This window comes from Antedon mediterranea, chromosome 8 (genome assembly GCF_964355755.1).
Source record: "Antedon mediterranea chromosome 8, ecAntMedi1.1, whole genome shotgun sequence".
NCBI lineage: Eukaryota > Metazoa > Echinodermata > Crinoidea > Comatulida > Antedonidae > Antedon > Antedon mediterranea.
Genome location: NC_092677.1, coordinates 23,198,006 through 23,215,566, shown reverse-complemented (window position 1 = coordinate 23,215,566; position 17,561 = coordinate 23,198,006). Strand labels below are relative to the sequence as shown.

The following is a 17,561-nucleotide window of genomic DNA, read 5'->3' as shown; positions in this document are numbered from 1 at the left end:
CAAGTAGTCAGCAAAATTCATTGGCGGTACTTCACACTGTATTACCTTAGTGTTTTATAATAACAAATTTCAGGTAGTTCTGTGGCGAATTGTGTACTACAAATTATTTTTGCATAACCTAAAAATTAATAAGGCATATTATATTCTATATAGTTGGGGAGCTAAAAATTGTTTACCTGCACCAAATAGCAAACTAGATTAACAATGCTTTATCTTTTTGATATTTAGTACAAACTCATAACAAAGTTTCGAAATTTCAAGTATTATTATAGCTAGTAGACATATTCTAAAAAAAAATCAAACCATGTTGATAGACTGTTGTTGGAGGAGGTTGTGTTCCACAGTTACTTTCATCTTCACCATAAAAACAATCGTACACACCATCACAAACACGAGTCTCTTCTAAACATAATCCGTTAGAGCATTCAAACTCACAAACACCTTCAATGTACAAAAAAAAAGCATGTTAAAATCATTTAAGGTTATGTTTGTTGATACACTTTGATACACATTTTAACATTATTTATTATTACACATTATTTATCATGTCTAGAAACACAAATAAAAATAAAAGCAATACTAGACTTACCATCACAGTTAAATTCATCACTACCATCACAACAATCATGAACTCCATCACAATACCACGTGAATGGAATACATCGACCATCATCACATTTGAATTGGTAATAGTTACAATCTGCATAGAAAAATAAAAATAGCAAATATAAAGAGCATGTTTTTGAGTTGAATTGATAAATATTAATAAAAGTAAGTTAGGGAGCTCGTTTGATCTTGTTCCCAATTGAAATTAGTAATAAGATTTTAAAAATAACGTTGACATGTTGAATACATTAAACAATGCCTTGGTATTACATTTATCAAAGCAAATGTTAATAAAATGTAATTTCTATCAAGGTTTGTGTTCCTTTCATTTTTCTCTCAATTGTAGCGATACAGAAAGTGTAATCAGAATCTTCATGTGCTCTATTTTATCACGTATATTATTTATTTTGTGAAACAAGATTTCATACATTAATAAACACCTGATATGTTTACATTGTGTGTTAATTTCACATTTAAATCATTGATGAGTATAAATTAAATTATATACAAGTGTAGGCTAAAAAGTGATCATACCATTAGTAGGCGGAGTTGTTTCAATCGTGATTGGTTCTACAATAATAGTTTGGTCAGTTGTTCCTATTGTAGTTGGTTCTACAGAAATAAATGAAATATCAAATTTTCAATTATATGGAGTTAGCCTTGTTAACTAATCATTTTCCATCAATGTTACAGACACAATGCGTAAAGAAAAACTAATAAATAATCCAGTGATTAACAAAGAGAAGATAATATTTATAAATTATTATTTTATTAATTGATTTCATTAATGTCATTTTTAAACACCATGCATGACATCGATCCTAAAATGGAATCAGTTATACTCATTAGAATATCATTCTGGTAGAAATAATAGTAATGATAGAATTAGCGCCTACAACGTAATAAACAATTAGACTTACCGTCGCATTCTTCCTCATCTCGTTCATTTTCACAATCGTACTTCCCATCACACACCCAACATAGTGGAACAATTTGCTGGCTTTCATCTAAACAGCTGAATAATTCTGATTACAAAATATAACAATCAATAAAGCTACTATAAGAGGCTCAATTAAAATGTAAAACACCATTTATTGTGAATGTGAATAAGAATGTATGATAAGATAAGAATGTATCATAAGATAAGACTGTATTAATTGTATATCTAGAGCAATCGAACTTGAGTTGTACTACCGACAACACCCGGGTTTTGAATAATATACCACAAAATTACGTAATTAGTAGATTGTATAATTGAACTGATAAACTATCCGTCTAGGCACTCTAAGTTCCAATATTACACACGCATTAAATATGATTTTGGAATTGGCGAATATAAAAAAATTATGTTCTCTAAAATCTATTGAAGATGAATATAACTTAACTTTCGTTTTTCAAATTTTTTCCGAACTACATATACGTTTTGCTTTTATACAAATAACCTATCTAAATTAAAATTACTTAGGGCCTATCTTATGTCTACTACAAATACTGATCTAATTACTAAGCTTGGAAAATATTTTTTTTTCTTTATTCAAGCGAATTTTTAAACGCACTCTAATGTTATTTATTTAAATGTTATATTGCATATTATTTGGACCAAAGGTCATATAGGCCTATAATAAATGTTTCTTGGATCTTCTAAGGAATGAAAAAAAGAAAAAGGAAGTACAAAAGGAAGCTTATGGCAAACAATTAGTATACCTTCAGGGTGTGCAGCCAATACACGGGCTTCAAAATCACCATATCCACTTGAAATATTGGTACTAAATGTGATACGTAAACGATTCTTAGCAGATGATAAACTCGGCGGATACATGCTACTAAAAGTGTACACATTAGAGTTGCTGGTGTTATCCGGAGACAAATCGATTGTAACTGAGGCACAACACTCTTCTAATGAGAACTTGGTGAAATAGACAAACACAACTTGACCATCTTGTGCTATGATATCCCAAGAACACAGTCTACTGTCATACGGGTATGGGTTTGGAAAATTAGGAGTAAGGAGTTCCAGTACTCCGTTATATTCCAAATAATTTTCATTTTGACCACAAGCTGAAATATTAATTTTTGAAAAAAACAATTAAATTGATCTCTATTGGGATTATAGAGTAAGAAGTCAACCAACGTTGAATTAAAACTATTCTTCAAGACTATAATCAATAAGTACAAGTGGTGTTATATATAATGATTATCATATCATGATAAAACTGTATTGCAAAGATAGTTATACTATATACGAGCACTACACGTCATGGAATATGTATGATATGTTTAATAACTATAATAGTTTATTTAGGTACGACCTTCCTGTACATCAGAAAGAAAAGAAAAGAAAAGGATACATTTTAAAACTGACAAAGAGAGGTTATCTAAGCGAATTAAAAAAACCATGGAAAAATAACCATGTTCACAGTGGAAGGCAAAGTGTTATTGTGGGAATGATTGTGGGAGTAACCAAGCTCTTTCCTACTTTATGTTCATGTTTGATCGTATAAACACAGGGAAATAGAAATGAGGTTTAATGTTTTACGTTGTTGGGGAAATGAGGTTCAATGTTTTACGTTGTGGGGGAAATGAGGTTCAATGTTTTACGTTGTGGGGGAAATGAGGTTCAATGTTTTACGTTGTGGGGGAAATGAGGTTCAATGTTTTACGTTGTGGGGGAAATGAGGTTCAATGTTTTACGTTGTGGGGGAAATGAGGTTCAATGTTTTACGTTGTGGGGGAAATGAGGTTTAATGTTTTACGTTGTGGGGGAAATTAGAATGATTGTAATATACAGAGGAAATTATCCTGTTATCACAACCATATCGGCAAATGCAAACAAAAACCAGACTTATGGAAGGAACATCAAAATTATAAAGTTAAACAATTAACATAAAGAAAAAAAAACAGTATTGAAGAAGGAACAGAAGAAGATGTTTAATGAAGGATTGATAAAGGCACAAGAAGCTTTTAATATGGTAGCAAAAGTATGGAAAACAAGATACCACAGCAACGAAAATCAAAATATTTAACTCTAACATTAATTCCGTATTCTCATATGGATAACAACAACAAGGCCATATACATGGATGGCTGCAGTCGCGTGCTTAGATTTGAGTAAGTGTTTACCGACCAACCGACTGACATAGTGAGTTGTAGAGTCGCGTTTGCACGCGACTAAAAATGGAGAAATCAACGTTGTTGTACGAAAGCTGTTTTTTAATAGAATACGAATTAAATGATTCTCAGAATAATATGGTGGCTTGAAGGAATAAGAAATGATGAACAATGTTAAGGGACTGGGCAGGAGCCAGTGGAAAAAGAGATTTGTAGAACAAAATGGAAATGGATTGGTCAAACATCAAGAAAACAATAACACAACACACGCCCTAATACAGAATCTATAATAAAAAAAAAGAAATATATGACGCACAAGAAACACATAGAAGGGAGAATTTGACAGAGTTGGAGGGAATCGGCTGTAGTTGACCTTGACCTTGGCAGTGCTAACTGTAACTCCGGCATACGTAAGTAATTCTAAAACAATTATCATAATGCGAATAATAGATATATCATAAAGTTTTCTAAATAAACAAATTTTCACAAATAATGGAAAGAACATTTGATACAGTTTTAAGTTGCATTTGCTTTTTGCAATCCTGGTCACGAGTTATATATAAATAACAAAATAATTAAACACATTTATAAAGTATGATGTAAATACTTTATATGATGTAAATACTAAATAGTTGGAAATACTTACTATGATACTCAATTGTGTCCTTGATGAATTCTGTAAATCTCGAAATTCTAGTGTATACACCAGGTCTGTTTGGTTGAGCACAACCTATTCCCCAACTTACGATACCGATAAGATCCCATGTACCTTCTTGCGACCGACACATTAAAGGACCACCACTATCACCCTGAAATAAATATAAAATAGTATATCATTACGTCCTTGCATTCATAAACATAATTATATTATTATTATTATTATAATCATACAAACTTTTTGGAATCTATAAATAACGCATATTGACTTTAGTAATACGTTTCCATGAAAAAAATTATTACAGTTTTTACATTTCACTTATTTTGTTTTAACTATTTAATTTATTAATCTTGGAAAACACAAACGCAGGAGCGACGGGAGGGCAAAATCGATTGCGAGCTCAAATAATATGCCTATACGTATAAAACGCCATAAGTGCTAAAATATCTATCTTGTTGCTACTATTCATTCGACTACCATCCTACATTAACCTGGAATACTAAAATTATACCGTTTTGCTATGAGTTACGGATATTGGACAACATAATAGAACATGATGAATTTGGCGCATCTTAACATAAAGAGTAAATAAGCAATATACCATGATAACATAGTATAAATGTCCCGCTGCTTAGTTAAAAAACATAAACAATAATAATATCATCATAATCATTATTGATATGACTGCAAATATACGCAAATATTCTTACTACAGTCGGTCTATGTCAAATAACACATGAGAACACAGGACATTTATAAAACATTTTGCCAGTGCAGAAGAAACATCGATGGTGAGATCCATGGACATTCACTTGTTGTGGTATTTATCAACATTTCATAAGTAAAAGTAAGTAATGGTAACTTTTTATTAAATTAGTTAAAACAACCACTGGGGTATTCTTAGTAAAGATTAAGCAAAATATTCAGAGAGACCAGTAACTTACATTGCATGAATCAACGCCGCCTGCTAAATCTCCTGCACAAATCATATTTTCTGTGACTTCAGAGAAACTGTCTAAGAGTTCACCACAATCATCATTGCTCAACAGTGAAACAGCCGCCTGTTGCAGTTCATTTGACACATATCCTATAATGTAATAATATCTTTTAATAATTATATGCGATATTACACATATGCTTTCATGGCTTAATTTATTTACTGTTCAGAAGTACTATTAGGATAATAGGGTAGAAGATACCTCATCATAAACGTTAGTGAAACTTACCATATTCCGACAAATAACCCCATCCTGCTATTGTGCAAGATGTTCCTGGTGGATACTCTTTGTCACCAAAGCAAATTGGTTGAATGAATTGGTTGAATTCTATCGGAGAATCCAGCTTAAGTAACGCGATGTCATTATCATACGTTGAAGCAACATACTCTGGATGGGCAATACTAGAAAATTCGCCACTAATTCTAAACACTGATGAAGTGTCGTCCAATAATGTTGTACCAGTCACCATGTAATAAATGAAACCACTGAAATTATAACACAACATTACTAGATTTGTTTTCTTTTTATAGTCTCTTAGTACTACCTTCACAATTGATTGTGGTTAATTTTGGCGAGATTCGGATAATAAGTGTGGTCTGCGTTTTCAAAATTAGTTTTTATTCTAGTCAAGTTTAAGGAGAAATTAAAACCAGGATGACATACAGAAGCCAAAAACATAAGGTAGTCACATAATGATAAAATGCCCTGCTTTAGTGGATTAAGTAAATATCTTCAATATTGTTAATATTCCTAAGCAAGGATTGGAACTAAAGCAACACATTTAAATTTCTAATTTAAGTGTTAGTGTTATGTGGTTTATGGAGAAGTAAACATGTTTTGCTATTACCTGCGCTGCTATAAAAGAACAATTTCGACTTTTCGGGTGTAGGCTACATAGAGTAAATTAACCACACTAGATGGCACGCTCGCTTCGCTCGCGTACCATCTAGGGGTGCTCACAGATGGTTCTCGAATACAGTAGAATAGAATAGAGACAACAAAACCAATACTGGATTCCATAAAGGACAATTAATTTATGTGGACTAAAGAAATTAGGGAGAAATGGAAATGTATGTACCGGGGAATTGGGCGGCACGTGGTGGTGGTGATGGAACCGCAGTAATAAAGTTGATTGTATTTATATATTATAAGAACCAAACTAAACTAGATTTAATTCGTCACTATGACGAATTATAGGTTATATGCATTGATTTTAATAAAGATAATTGATTTTTAAAAGATATTTTGATTCATTGATTTTCTCAGATTCTATAATTATTTATAATATATGATAGGACCTTGCTAACGCGAATACAATAGCCGGTATCACAATCCGATCAAAGATCCCTCTGCGTATAATGTCATAAACCACATTTGCTGTTACATAATAATAAAGACATAAGTTATTTTTTATCTAGATTTCATTATAAATCATGTGTATAATATATACACTAAGAAATAAATTTGAACAAACAATACGGATAATAAAAAAAAAAATCTTATTTCGTTTCCCAAGGTGAGACTCGATCTCGGTACCTTGAGTGCCATAGACACGAGCACACACCACCGAGCCATACACAACTGTCTAAAAATTGTAGAAAAATTCCTCCGTGTATTTACTATGCAGTAACCACTTTGGTGCAGATAGATTATTAAATACCGCAATGAATTATAATTTTTTACTATGATGACATCTCTAAAAATGTACAAAAATGATGCACTGTCAAACTATATACTTTTAACTTTAATATATGAACTTTTGGAGGAAGAAAGTTAATGTTAAGTTTGTTATTTTGGCCTAAGAAAATGTCATAATTTGTTTGATTGTCGAAATGAATTTTTTTTAATTTAATATGCAATCAATTATGGCTTAATCAACTTTTGTTCCCTTAGTTTAATAATAAATCATACATAAGATACATACACTTCAAGAAAATGAAATAAAAAATATGTGTTCCCGAGCATTTTGACGATCTATATTAATTTTAAAATTTAGCATATTTTCACCATTTTGTTAACTTACACGTGCGTAGCCTGTCACTTTTGACGTGCTCGTATAAGGCAATTACGCGTTGAAAAGTGAATAAAATATGATGATATTATTAAAGAAAGGTTGTACAACCGAAATCGGACAAAAAGAGTGCGCATTAACGTATAACGCGCAGTGCGCGTGCAAAAATCTGCGCACTCATGGCAATTTTTTAAACGCTTAAAATTGCCTGAAACGTACTCTAATTTCATCGAAAATAAATTTTGACAATTTTGAACATTTTAAGCGCGCGTACGCAAGCGTTATATGCGCTACGCACGTAATTGTATTGCCATATGATGAAATATGACCTGAAATTTATGAGTACCAAATTTTGTTTAATTGTGATTCATGCTTGTGAAGATATGATTACAAACGTGATTTCGTAAAATCGCGCGTAGACCGCGTAATTTTTGATTACGCATCGTGAAAATATAACCACATCGATTCCTGGCCATAAGGAATATACTCTGAAAAATTGACTTAGATAGATGAAACTGATATCAAGATAATTCACGGACAAAATAGTGCTAAGGAAAGAATAAATAAATAAATAAATAAATAAATAAAGATTTTGACAGAATCAAGAGGTTATATGCATATCATGCATATAACCTAATAATAGACCTAGACATTCTGCGAAATGGAAATCGGAAATTCAAGCTCCTATTCAGTGAAAAATTAAACTGTAGTCTACCTAAATATTTAGGGCAAATCATCGGTTGTGGTGGTTGAAATTCCTGTAAACATTTGTGTGAACCAAACTGGGTCGAATTTCTGTCATGAGTACTGATTTGTTGGCCTGTGATTTATGACGCCTAAGGGATCTATCTAGACTTATTTTTATTTTTTAGAATAATGTACGTACCTGTCAGATACAATTGTCTTGTGTCGTATAATAAATAAGTACTGTAATAGTTACTGAAGTTACTATTACAATCTCGTCAATGAAAACACGAAAATGTATATGCACTTACTTATGAAAACGTATACAGTATTATACTCAGTTATTGAAACAGTAGGTTTAAAAAAGTTTCGTTTGTCTGTAAAATGATGTAATCAAGCTGTTTACATGAGTCTTAATTTATAAGCACATCAATAATCAAATAGTTTATCTATCCTGTAATTGGCGAGATTATGGTCGCTGTTGAATGAAATAAAGCCAATCGGTATCATATTTGTACAGAAACGTTTTCGCGGCCGAAGGGTGTAACCTAAATTCGTTGTATTATCGTCAAGAATTAACTGTAACTAAACTTACATAGAAAGTAGGGTATCATAAATTTGGCCTTAGCACTCGGGGGAGTGGCTAAGATGAAGTCCGTGGGACTACTAAATATAAATTGTAATGAACCTCGAGGGACATAAATAGGAATATTTCATGTTTCATTATCAATGTATAATAAATGGAAACTGTTTACCGATTCAAATAATATAAATTGGTTTTTAACATTTTCCGAACCTATTGCAAGTTTATTCTCAAAGGGCCCATATATTTACCTACCGTATGTGTTAAACCAAGGGCTCATAAATTTACCTGCAGTACTTGTGTTAAACCGAACTCTGGCAGACTGAGAGATTGGGATGTTCCATTCATCGCAAATCAATACATTTGTATAATCGTATATTAAATCTATCAAAATAGTATTTTTTAAAGAAAATCGGCCTGTCTTCAACATTATGATGGTGTACTCTAGCTGTTCAACCGGTTTTCAGCTATTAAAAACAATTATTGTAGGAGGAGATAGAAAAATGCGAAGCCTCCTCGCATTTTTTTGGCGGGTATTTTTCAAGATGGACATCCATTAGACAGTGTATACCACGATCGGAAAACACCCCTATTTGGGGCAAATCTTTGAACCTAAATTCGTTTTAATCGTCAATAACTAATTATCTAACTCAATTTAATTAGTAAACAGGGTTACATCAGGCGGTTAAAATCAGTACCGAAAGTACGAACCAACTTTACATACCATCGAGTGAAAATTCTAGAAGTAAGGCGCGATTTACCGAATTTTGCCCTTACGTAAATTTATATATAGATACAGGAGAATGGTAGTAAAACAAGCATACTGTAGCAGATAGTTGTAGTACAGCAACCGTACTTCTGGGGATGGCTGTAGAACAACAGCCGTAGTGTATCTCAGAAGATGGTTGTAGTACAACAATCGTATTCCAGAGGATGGTTGCAGTACAAGAAACATACAGCACACGTACTCCGGAGTATGGTTACAATAGGCATACCTCGGATGATATTTATAATTACAATAAACTACTCTAAAGGATGGTTGTAGTATAACAACCATGCTTCGGAGGATGGTTGTAGTTGTAGTTGTTAGTTCTGTTAGTTCTTTCAAAACCAAATTATTAAATTATCTCAATATTAATTTTTAAAATAATTTTAATATTAAAAATGTGTATTGTTGGTGCCTTTCTTGTAGATGCTTTAACTGTAGAAAGTATTTATTTCTGTGCTCTGTTCTGGGTTGACCAACAAGCACTTGTTTGGTCTTTCCTTGTCCCCTTTTATAATTGTTGTTTTCTTCTTCGTATTATATATGCCAGAAAATTGAATACAAAAACAAAATAAATAAAACATTCACACTTCTGAGGATGATTGTAACAAACATGCTTCAGAGCATCTGATTTTCTCACCGACCAAACTATCTAAAACATGCATAAACATTCATATTTAAAAAAAATTAAATATCAGCAGTGGTTTTTGAAATCAACACTTACATGCAGTGGGCAGCAGTTACGGCCCATTGGTCGTTGATTATTGATGCACCACATTGATGGTCTCCATCATTATTCCGTAATGAACTTATCCATGGCCATTCTCGTGGGAGTGCATCTTGTCCACCAATAATTCGAAAGAAGCTTTCTTGGTGTTGTTGTCGTCCACATTCAAGATTTGATGCTAACATGCAAGTACAAAACAATATTATTGCATTTTATAACACCTGTCTACTGTTGCAAATGCTGTATGAGAACATGATGACGCTAACATCGTTTGAATGACATTTGACTGGTTAATTTTGCTGTTGATTGAAGGTACTATTCCATTTTCATCAATTTGTTTTAAATATTCAACTCACAAACTTTCATTAATTCTGATTATTTAATACAAACAAATTATTCGCTGCTTTTCCATATTATAATAACCTACATTCATAACATCCCATCTCATCCAACCAGTTACCACAATAGTTCATCCCATCACATACCGAGGAATTAGGTATACACAAACCGTTATAACATCTTCTGTTGGAGCTACAATCTAGAAAACAAAATGACATTTTAATTGATTTGTAGACCACATTTCGAAATGCGAATAATTTTCAATGAATGATAGAAGGTCTTTCAAGATTTTGGAGAACATCATGCATCGAGATGATGGACGCTACGAGATGCCACTTCCGGCGCGTTGACTTAAAAAAAATGTATGTTGCTCTAAACACGTTATTTAAGCGAAAAACCCGGTTTTCCAGATATTCAAAATACAATGCCGACGACATGAGTGTGTGTTTTTTAAGGACACATGCTGGTAAACTGTGCCGCGAAGGTACCAGCAGATAAATTGTCTTTGAATAGTGGTTTATATAATTATGCGGTTAAGAAAGTGGAACCGCAATTACGTAGCCATAACACCGACAAAGGTTCGAGGCTCACTTGCTCCATGGTTCTGTTGGTAGAACGAGTCTTCTCGGATAAGGCCTATACATCGTAGGTGAAGTGTACACATCTAGCCCATGTGCACTTTAAAGAACCTAGTACACACACAGCCACTGTCACACACACCCACTTATCATAACTGGGCTCATTGTGCAATTGCGACTGGACCGAGGTGTTTCCCAAACTTGGGGTGTCACGAAACCTAAGACCACGAAAGCTAAGACCCCCTAAGACCTAAGATCACGAAAGCTAAGACCCAAGACCTAAGATTACAAATATTTATCTTTTGCACCTGCCTTGTATTTTAACTCCCAACGTTTCGTGACACCCCCAAAACTTGTGTGTATGCCTTTTTCTCTGGATGTACATCTTAGAAAGAAGTTGAATAAATAAAAATAAAACAAAAAACTTGTGTTTATCACTCCACGATACTATTTCATATTAGAGTAGTGTTCGATTGCTCTGCTAAATGTGAAGAGGTTTTCCTTATTAACTATTACAGGACTCAGACTTGTTGAACACACTTTGTCGTTGCAGAAAAGAATCTATAGCAATTTTTATGGCAAATATAAAAGGCATGTTTAACCAATTCAATATTCGTTAGCAAGATGATTTGCTGTGTTTTCTTTGGTGGCGAGATTCTGATCCGAATGACTGTGCACTTATTCGGGGTATTGAAGAAATCAGGTTATGATCAGTGTATTTGCCGTAGACAAACTAAAGTGCTTGTTCTTTCATTATAGGCAAGGCTAGAGTAACGTCAGCAAAGTAAAACGTTACTATTCCACGCCGTTACGTCAGCCAGAATGAGTAATTTCCTGAGAGACAAGTTGAATACGATGAGTTCGTCTTTCAGGTGTATGTTGCGAACATGGTGAAGCAGATTCATGACCTAACATTTTTTTTGTGTTGTGTAATATTTCTTTATTTGAGTATTTTCCATTAAATTGCCCCTTGATTTTACGCTGTTTATTAATCGTATTGTTGTTCTGGCTCAATAGCATATAGCTGTAACTAAATAGCAGTAAATCATTAACATAGATTTTACTCCTTTTTAAATTTTATCTATAATTATTTTTTTAGTATAATCAATTAAATATTTGGAAGCTCAAATCATTTCCTTAACATTTAGGCGAAGATTGTTTGTATTTTGTTTAATCAAACACACTTTATAAAGAACTGTTTGAAGATTATAATAACAGTGGAGTTTGACTTACATTTTACAGATTGAGATTAGATAACTGATGCTATGTTATTCATGTACCGGTCGGTACACACAACGTTGACAAAATAATTGATAATAATACTCACAACCACACAACGAATAACTGAACATTTTTTACTTGGCAGTATTATAATTAACATTTATTTGTTTTCTTTTTTCGTATTACAAAAAAAACCCCGAAAAAATGAATAGGCGAAATTTCATTTGGAGAATTGACTGAGAAGTTATTTTTAGCGTGCCATACCACTCTATAATGATAACAAATTAAAAATTTGTGGCATATCATGTTTCCAACCTTTGTTTTGTTTTGTTGTCGCGTGTTTATGCGTTGTGTTGCGTTGATCGCCACCCTAGATGAGTTCAAATATGTTTTATTTTGTAATGAACTAAAATCCCAATGATGAACAATATTTTTGTTTAATATTGGATCGATAACAAATAAATGTCATCTCAAATAGTATCAGTAAAACAAAATACTTACCGCATGGCAGTTCATCAGATAAATCTTGACAATCCACCTGGTAATTACATACATATTCTGCTGAAATCACATCACCATTTCCACATACAAAATAATCTGATAGTAAAGGTTTGATTGTAATAAAGTAGTGCTATGCGTGGTCGCATTGTAAAAATAGAGTTCCAACATTTAGTTTATTATTACTATGTTTGAATAGAATTATCATTATCATTATTATGTGTTCCAATTTATTTCAGTAAGATTTAATAGGCCTAAGTATAATAAAAACGATAGTATAATAAAAACGATATTATCGTTTTTATTATTTTGGATAGTAAAACTGATTATACTATTATCAGTGAGTCCCATTGTGGTATTGAACGCACTGGATTTGTTCAGGTGTTTCATGCATGCTGTGTATTACCGATTGAAACATTAATGACAAAATAATAAAAGTAACATACATACCAATACGATTTACTGCAGTTACTGTTGCATTAAATCCTCTGTGTCGTACACCATAGTCTGTGATTAACTGTATCCACATTGTCTCGCTGTCGGAAATTACAGAATGAAAGTCTAAACCTGTAAAGCTATATTCATAACTATTTTCTACAAATCCAATATTCAAATAATCATAGTAATACTTCTCCAGATAAAAGTCGTTGAACATAAGAAGAATGACCAAATCAGGTGGAGCTGTAATAATCCATTGGCAATCTAAAGAGTTGTAGTAAGCATTCGGATAATTTGGAGACCAAAAAAAAAGTGTAATGTTTTCACCCTCAAGTGATATTTCAGTAAGGCCACATTCTGAAAGAAATAATATTTATAAAAAAAACCATTTATATGTTTCGACCAGGGCTGGTAGTATACATATATAAATATTGTAAATTGATATTCAAGTTTAACAATGTAAATGTTAATAATGATTATAAAAATGATGTGGTTTTCATTGTTTTTTTCAACTATATTATAAACGTGTTGGTTCATTCATTCTTACAATTGGAATTGCGCGTATGGGGTGAAGGTTTACGAATTTTAATTCATCCCTTCACGCGATAAATCATAAACTGTTCCTCTTACCACCGCAGTCTGATTCATCTTCTTCATTTAAACACTCACTACGACCATTACAAACCAGTGACTCGTCTAAACATGGACCATCATTGCAGTAAAAGTAACAATCTATATAAAATATAAGAAAATAATTTCATTTTTTTAGAAAATAATTGTTAAAAATGGACACCGTAGCATGAACATTTACAGTTCAAGTCATCTAGTTTTCGCTCTGATGTATGTCACTGACATAAGTAAATATCCTTTAACATTTTAAATGGATTCAAATAGTACTTACCAACACTCACAAGCGAATTAATGAATTCAATAAAACTAGAAACTTGTGCGTATGCTACAATTCCTTCACCACATGGAATTGAACCAAAGCTTGTAACACCAGTGACATACCAGACGTTATCTTTCTGACAAATTAATGGTCCACCACTGTCCCCCTGTAACAACAAGAAGAAGAAGAAATGATAATGTATGTATAAACAAAAGAATATATGGAAACATAAACAAGTAAAAAAAAGTGGAATTAACCCACATAAAAAAACAGAAAAGGTGGATGAAAATTTGATGGGTTATAAAGGATAATCTGTGGAAATATATTTTGTTAATATTATTAAACAAAAAAAATCAATGGTAAAGGATGAGAACAATATTATGTTTACAGTAAATAGTTGGTGAGGCATAAGAAAGAATATGCATTGTTAAATGAAAATATGTTTGCATAGATAAATCCAAAGAAAGATAACATGGGACAAACCCATAGGAGATGTTAAATTAGATGGATTTATTAAATATAAAAATATATTAAAATTGTATGAAATAAATATGCATGTAGATGACAAAAAAATGGCTATGTAAGAAAAAATAAGCTTGTTAATGGAAATCTATTATAGATAATATGTATAAAAAGACGAAGCTATGAAGATAAAAGATAAAAACAAAATGATAATATATAAACAAATGAACAAAACTCTTAAAAAAAGTGTATGTAAACAGATGGTGAAAACAAACATTGTTAATATAATAATATGTATAGTGTATTGAAATGAAAATATATGTAACGAGAAAATATGTATGATGAACCCACATAAGATAAAAAAAAAAGAAGACGACTCATTATTGATCAGCAGAAAGGTTAACCACTGTATTTCAGAAATAGCAGGTAGTAGGTAACTAGTTATACCGTATTTTTTTGTAAAACTATTCATTTCTGTTCAAATAATTTCATTTGGCTTCGTATGATTATTTTTTGATGAAGTTTCTTTTTTTCTAAGCCAAAAGGTATTGTTACATACCACAAAGGTATACATAAAGGTTGAAAATGTAGTGGTATGTAACAATACTTTTTTAGCTTAGAAAAAAGAAACTTCATCAAAAAATATTCATTTCTGATATGAATAAACATGTTGTTGAAGTACTTAAAACTGTAATCAATTTGGTTGTCTACAATTGCGTCTCCAGAAACTTGAAACCTTGGGACGTTCTCAAATTTGCCTATCTGTCGATAACATATTATAATCAATGACACATATAAATAGATATTGAATTACGTACGTCACAAGAGCCAATTCTTTGTTCATCATACGCACAAATAGTACTGTTTAAAATTGGAATTGAATTATTCCACAAATCTAGACACAACTCTTGACTGATGATTGTCACATTTGCTTCTTGCAATATGTCTGGTGAATCGCCTGGAAAATATAAAACTTTGTCAGACCAAATGGCAATTGTGTTCACATATAATTATATTTGTTGTATTGTCATTATTGTATTTAAAAATAGTTTTTCTGTTTAAAACTGTCAAACCTTATGTGACAAAAAAATGTGATGTGACGTTGTGATAAATAACAAACTAGTTTAACAAAAAAGTGTGATGTGCACAAATATGATCATCGAACACGTTTTGTGTCGATAGAGCTTTAAACATGGTAAATATTAGTAATACAGACTTCCCCAGCCAGCAATGGCACATTCAGTTCCAGCCTCAAAGTCTTCACCATAGCATGCCGGCTGTATAAATGAATTATAATCAACAGGTTTTGCCAGCCTTAGTAGGGCGATGTCATTAGTTAATGTTGTAGGATTATATTCCGGGTGTGAGTACACCCCAACTACTTCAATCTCTTCACGAAACACTGATGGTTCATACAAGTCAATTGTACCAAGTAGAACGGAATGTACTGAACCACTGCAAATAAAAAAAATAAGCATAATACAACAATTCACATCATAATAATAATAATAATAATAATAATATTTATTCGGTCATCAATGTAAAAATAACCAGGAATGAGAATAGGCTAAAGCCCAAACAGATTCTGCACTCACTCCATACAATACAATCAGTTAAAGATAAAACCATATACAAGAAAAATACAAATAAATTATACATAACATGAAATATAGTGTTTTGTTAGAGCAGCCTTAAATATTGAAATTGTTTGTGAATCTTTTATGTCATTTGGTATTTGCTCCCATAGTCTAGGAAAGGAAACAAATACAGAATTATGAAAAGTATTGCCTTTCGAATTCCAACTTAAAAGCCTACCCGGACGCGATTTTTTTTTTCGTACATAAGTTGGGGACCCCCTCATGAAACGTCACAAAATAAACATGAATAATTCATCAGTTAAATGTTCTTGTTCCGTGTGCACCCAAGCGTATAGCAACAAGAAGTGATTACACAAGTGCGGTACGATTCTAGGCCTATCTCCGCGCTGTTGTTGCGGCGTGCGATTTCATAGAAGAATAGCGGTGTTTTGTGTGGATTGTCGAAATAATCAGCCTTTAGTTTATGATAGTGTTTTTAATATAATTTATTACTAAAGAATTACGTGTTAAAATTATAGTTTCTATTAATACTATTAGGCCTACCTAGGCCTAATTATTAGTCTCTAAACATATGTCTATTCTAGTAGAGCTGTGTGTGTGTGTGTGTGTAATAGGTATGACACAATCCGAGTAATAAGTCAGCAAAATTAAACAATAAACATTACACAAAAATACATTTTTTATTCTCGTGGGTCTAATCTTCCCATCTCATGTGTTCATATACGCGCATTTTTAAAGTTCCTTTGAGTACATGCATTGTTTGATAATAAAATAGCAGAATTAAAAAAAATACAGTACACAAATTATACACATTCTTTATTCTTGTGGGTCTAAGCTTTCTTTGGGCTATGTCCAATGTCTGAATTACTACTTAGTTTAATGTCTTGCCTAGCTGTCGATTAGCCTCGACTGGACACATTTTGTGTGAAGAAGAGTGCGCGAAGGCAATCGCGTGAATTGACTTAGAATCCTAGGCCTACTGTAGAAAGTATCGTATCGTAGTTGTGTAATCGCTTCTTGTTGCTATACGCTTGGGTGCACACGGAACAACACATTTAACTGATGAATTATTCATGTTTATTTTGTGACGTTTCATGAGGGGGTCCCCAACTTATGTACGAAAAAAAAAATCGCCGGCCATCTTTCACTAGTTTTAATATACTCATTGAAAGAATGGGGACAGTAACCTTTCAACACCTTAAATCCTAATGAAAGTCTATGTAATTTAAACAAGTCATCAATAGATAATAATTCAAACACTTTCAACCTATGAAAATAAGATGTGTCCCAGGAACCTTCCTTTCTAAACATTATTATCCTTGTTGCTTTCCTTTGTATACTTTCTATTCTATTAATATTTGATTTCTCAAATGGTGCCCACATTGAACAACAGTAGG

At 32.3% G+C, this 17,561-nt stretch overlaps 1 protein-coding gene across 1 annotated transcript in view; it reads right to left on the bottom strand.

Annotated features, from left to right (window-relative positions):
• LOC140057722 (uncharacterized) overlaps nt 1-17,561 on the bottom strand; it is a 66,033-nt gene that overhangs the window by 28,719 nt on the left and 19,753 nt on the right. Inside the window, exons 16-29 of the mRNA XM_072103443.1 lie at nt 15,783-16,021; nt 15,385-15,524; nt 14,117-14,270; nt 13,846-13,947; nt 13,228-13,572; nt 12,781-12,876; nt 5,599-5,697; nt 5,317-5,459; nt 4,361-4,523; nt 2,311-2,664; nt 1,527-1,631; nt 1,141-1,218; nt 590-700; nt 304-441 (exon numbers count right to left, since the gene is read on the bottom strand). Of these exons, the coding sequence (XP_071959544.1) occupies nt 304-441; nt 590-700; nt 1,141-1,218; nt 1,527-1,631; nt 2,311-2,664; nt 4,361-4,523; nt 5,317-5,459; nt 5,599-5,697; nt 12,781-12,876; nt 13,228-13,572; nt 13,846-13,947; nt 14,117-14,270; nt 15,385-15,524; nt 15,783-16,021 (2,267 nt within the window). The remainder of the gene's footprint in view (nt 1-303; nt 442-589; nt 701-1,140; nt 1,219-1,526; nt 1,632-2,310; nt 2,665-4,360; nt 4,524-5,316; nt 5,460-5,598; nt 5,698-12,780; nt 12,877-13,227; nt 13,573-13,845; nt 13,948-14,116; nt 14,271-15,384; nt 15,525-15,782; nt 16,022-17,561) is intronic.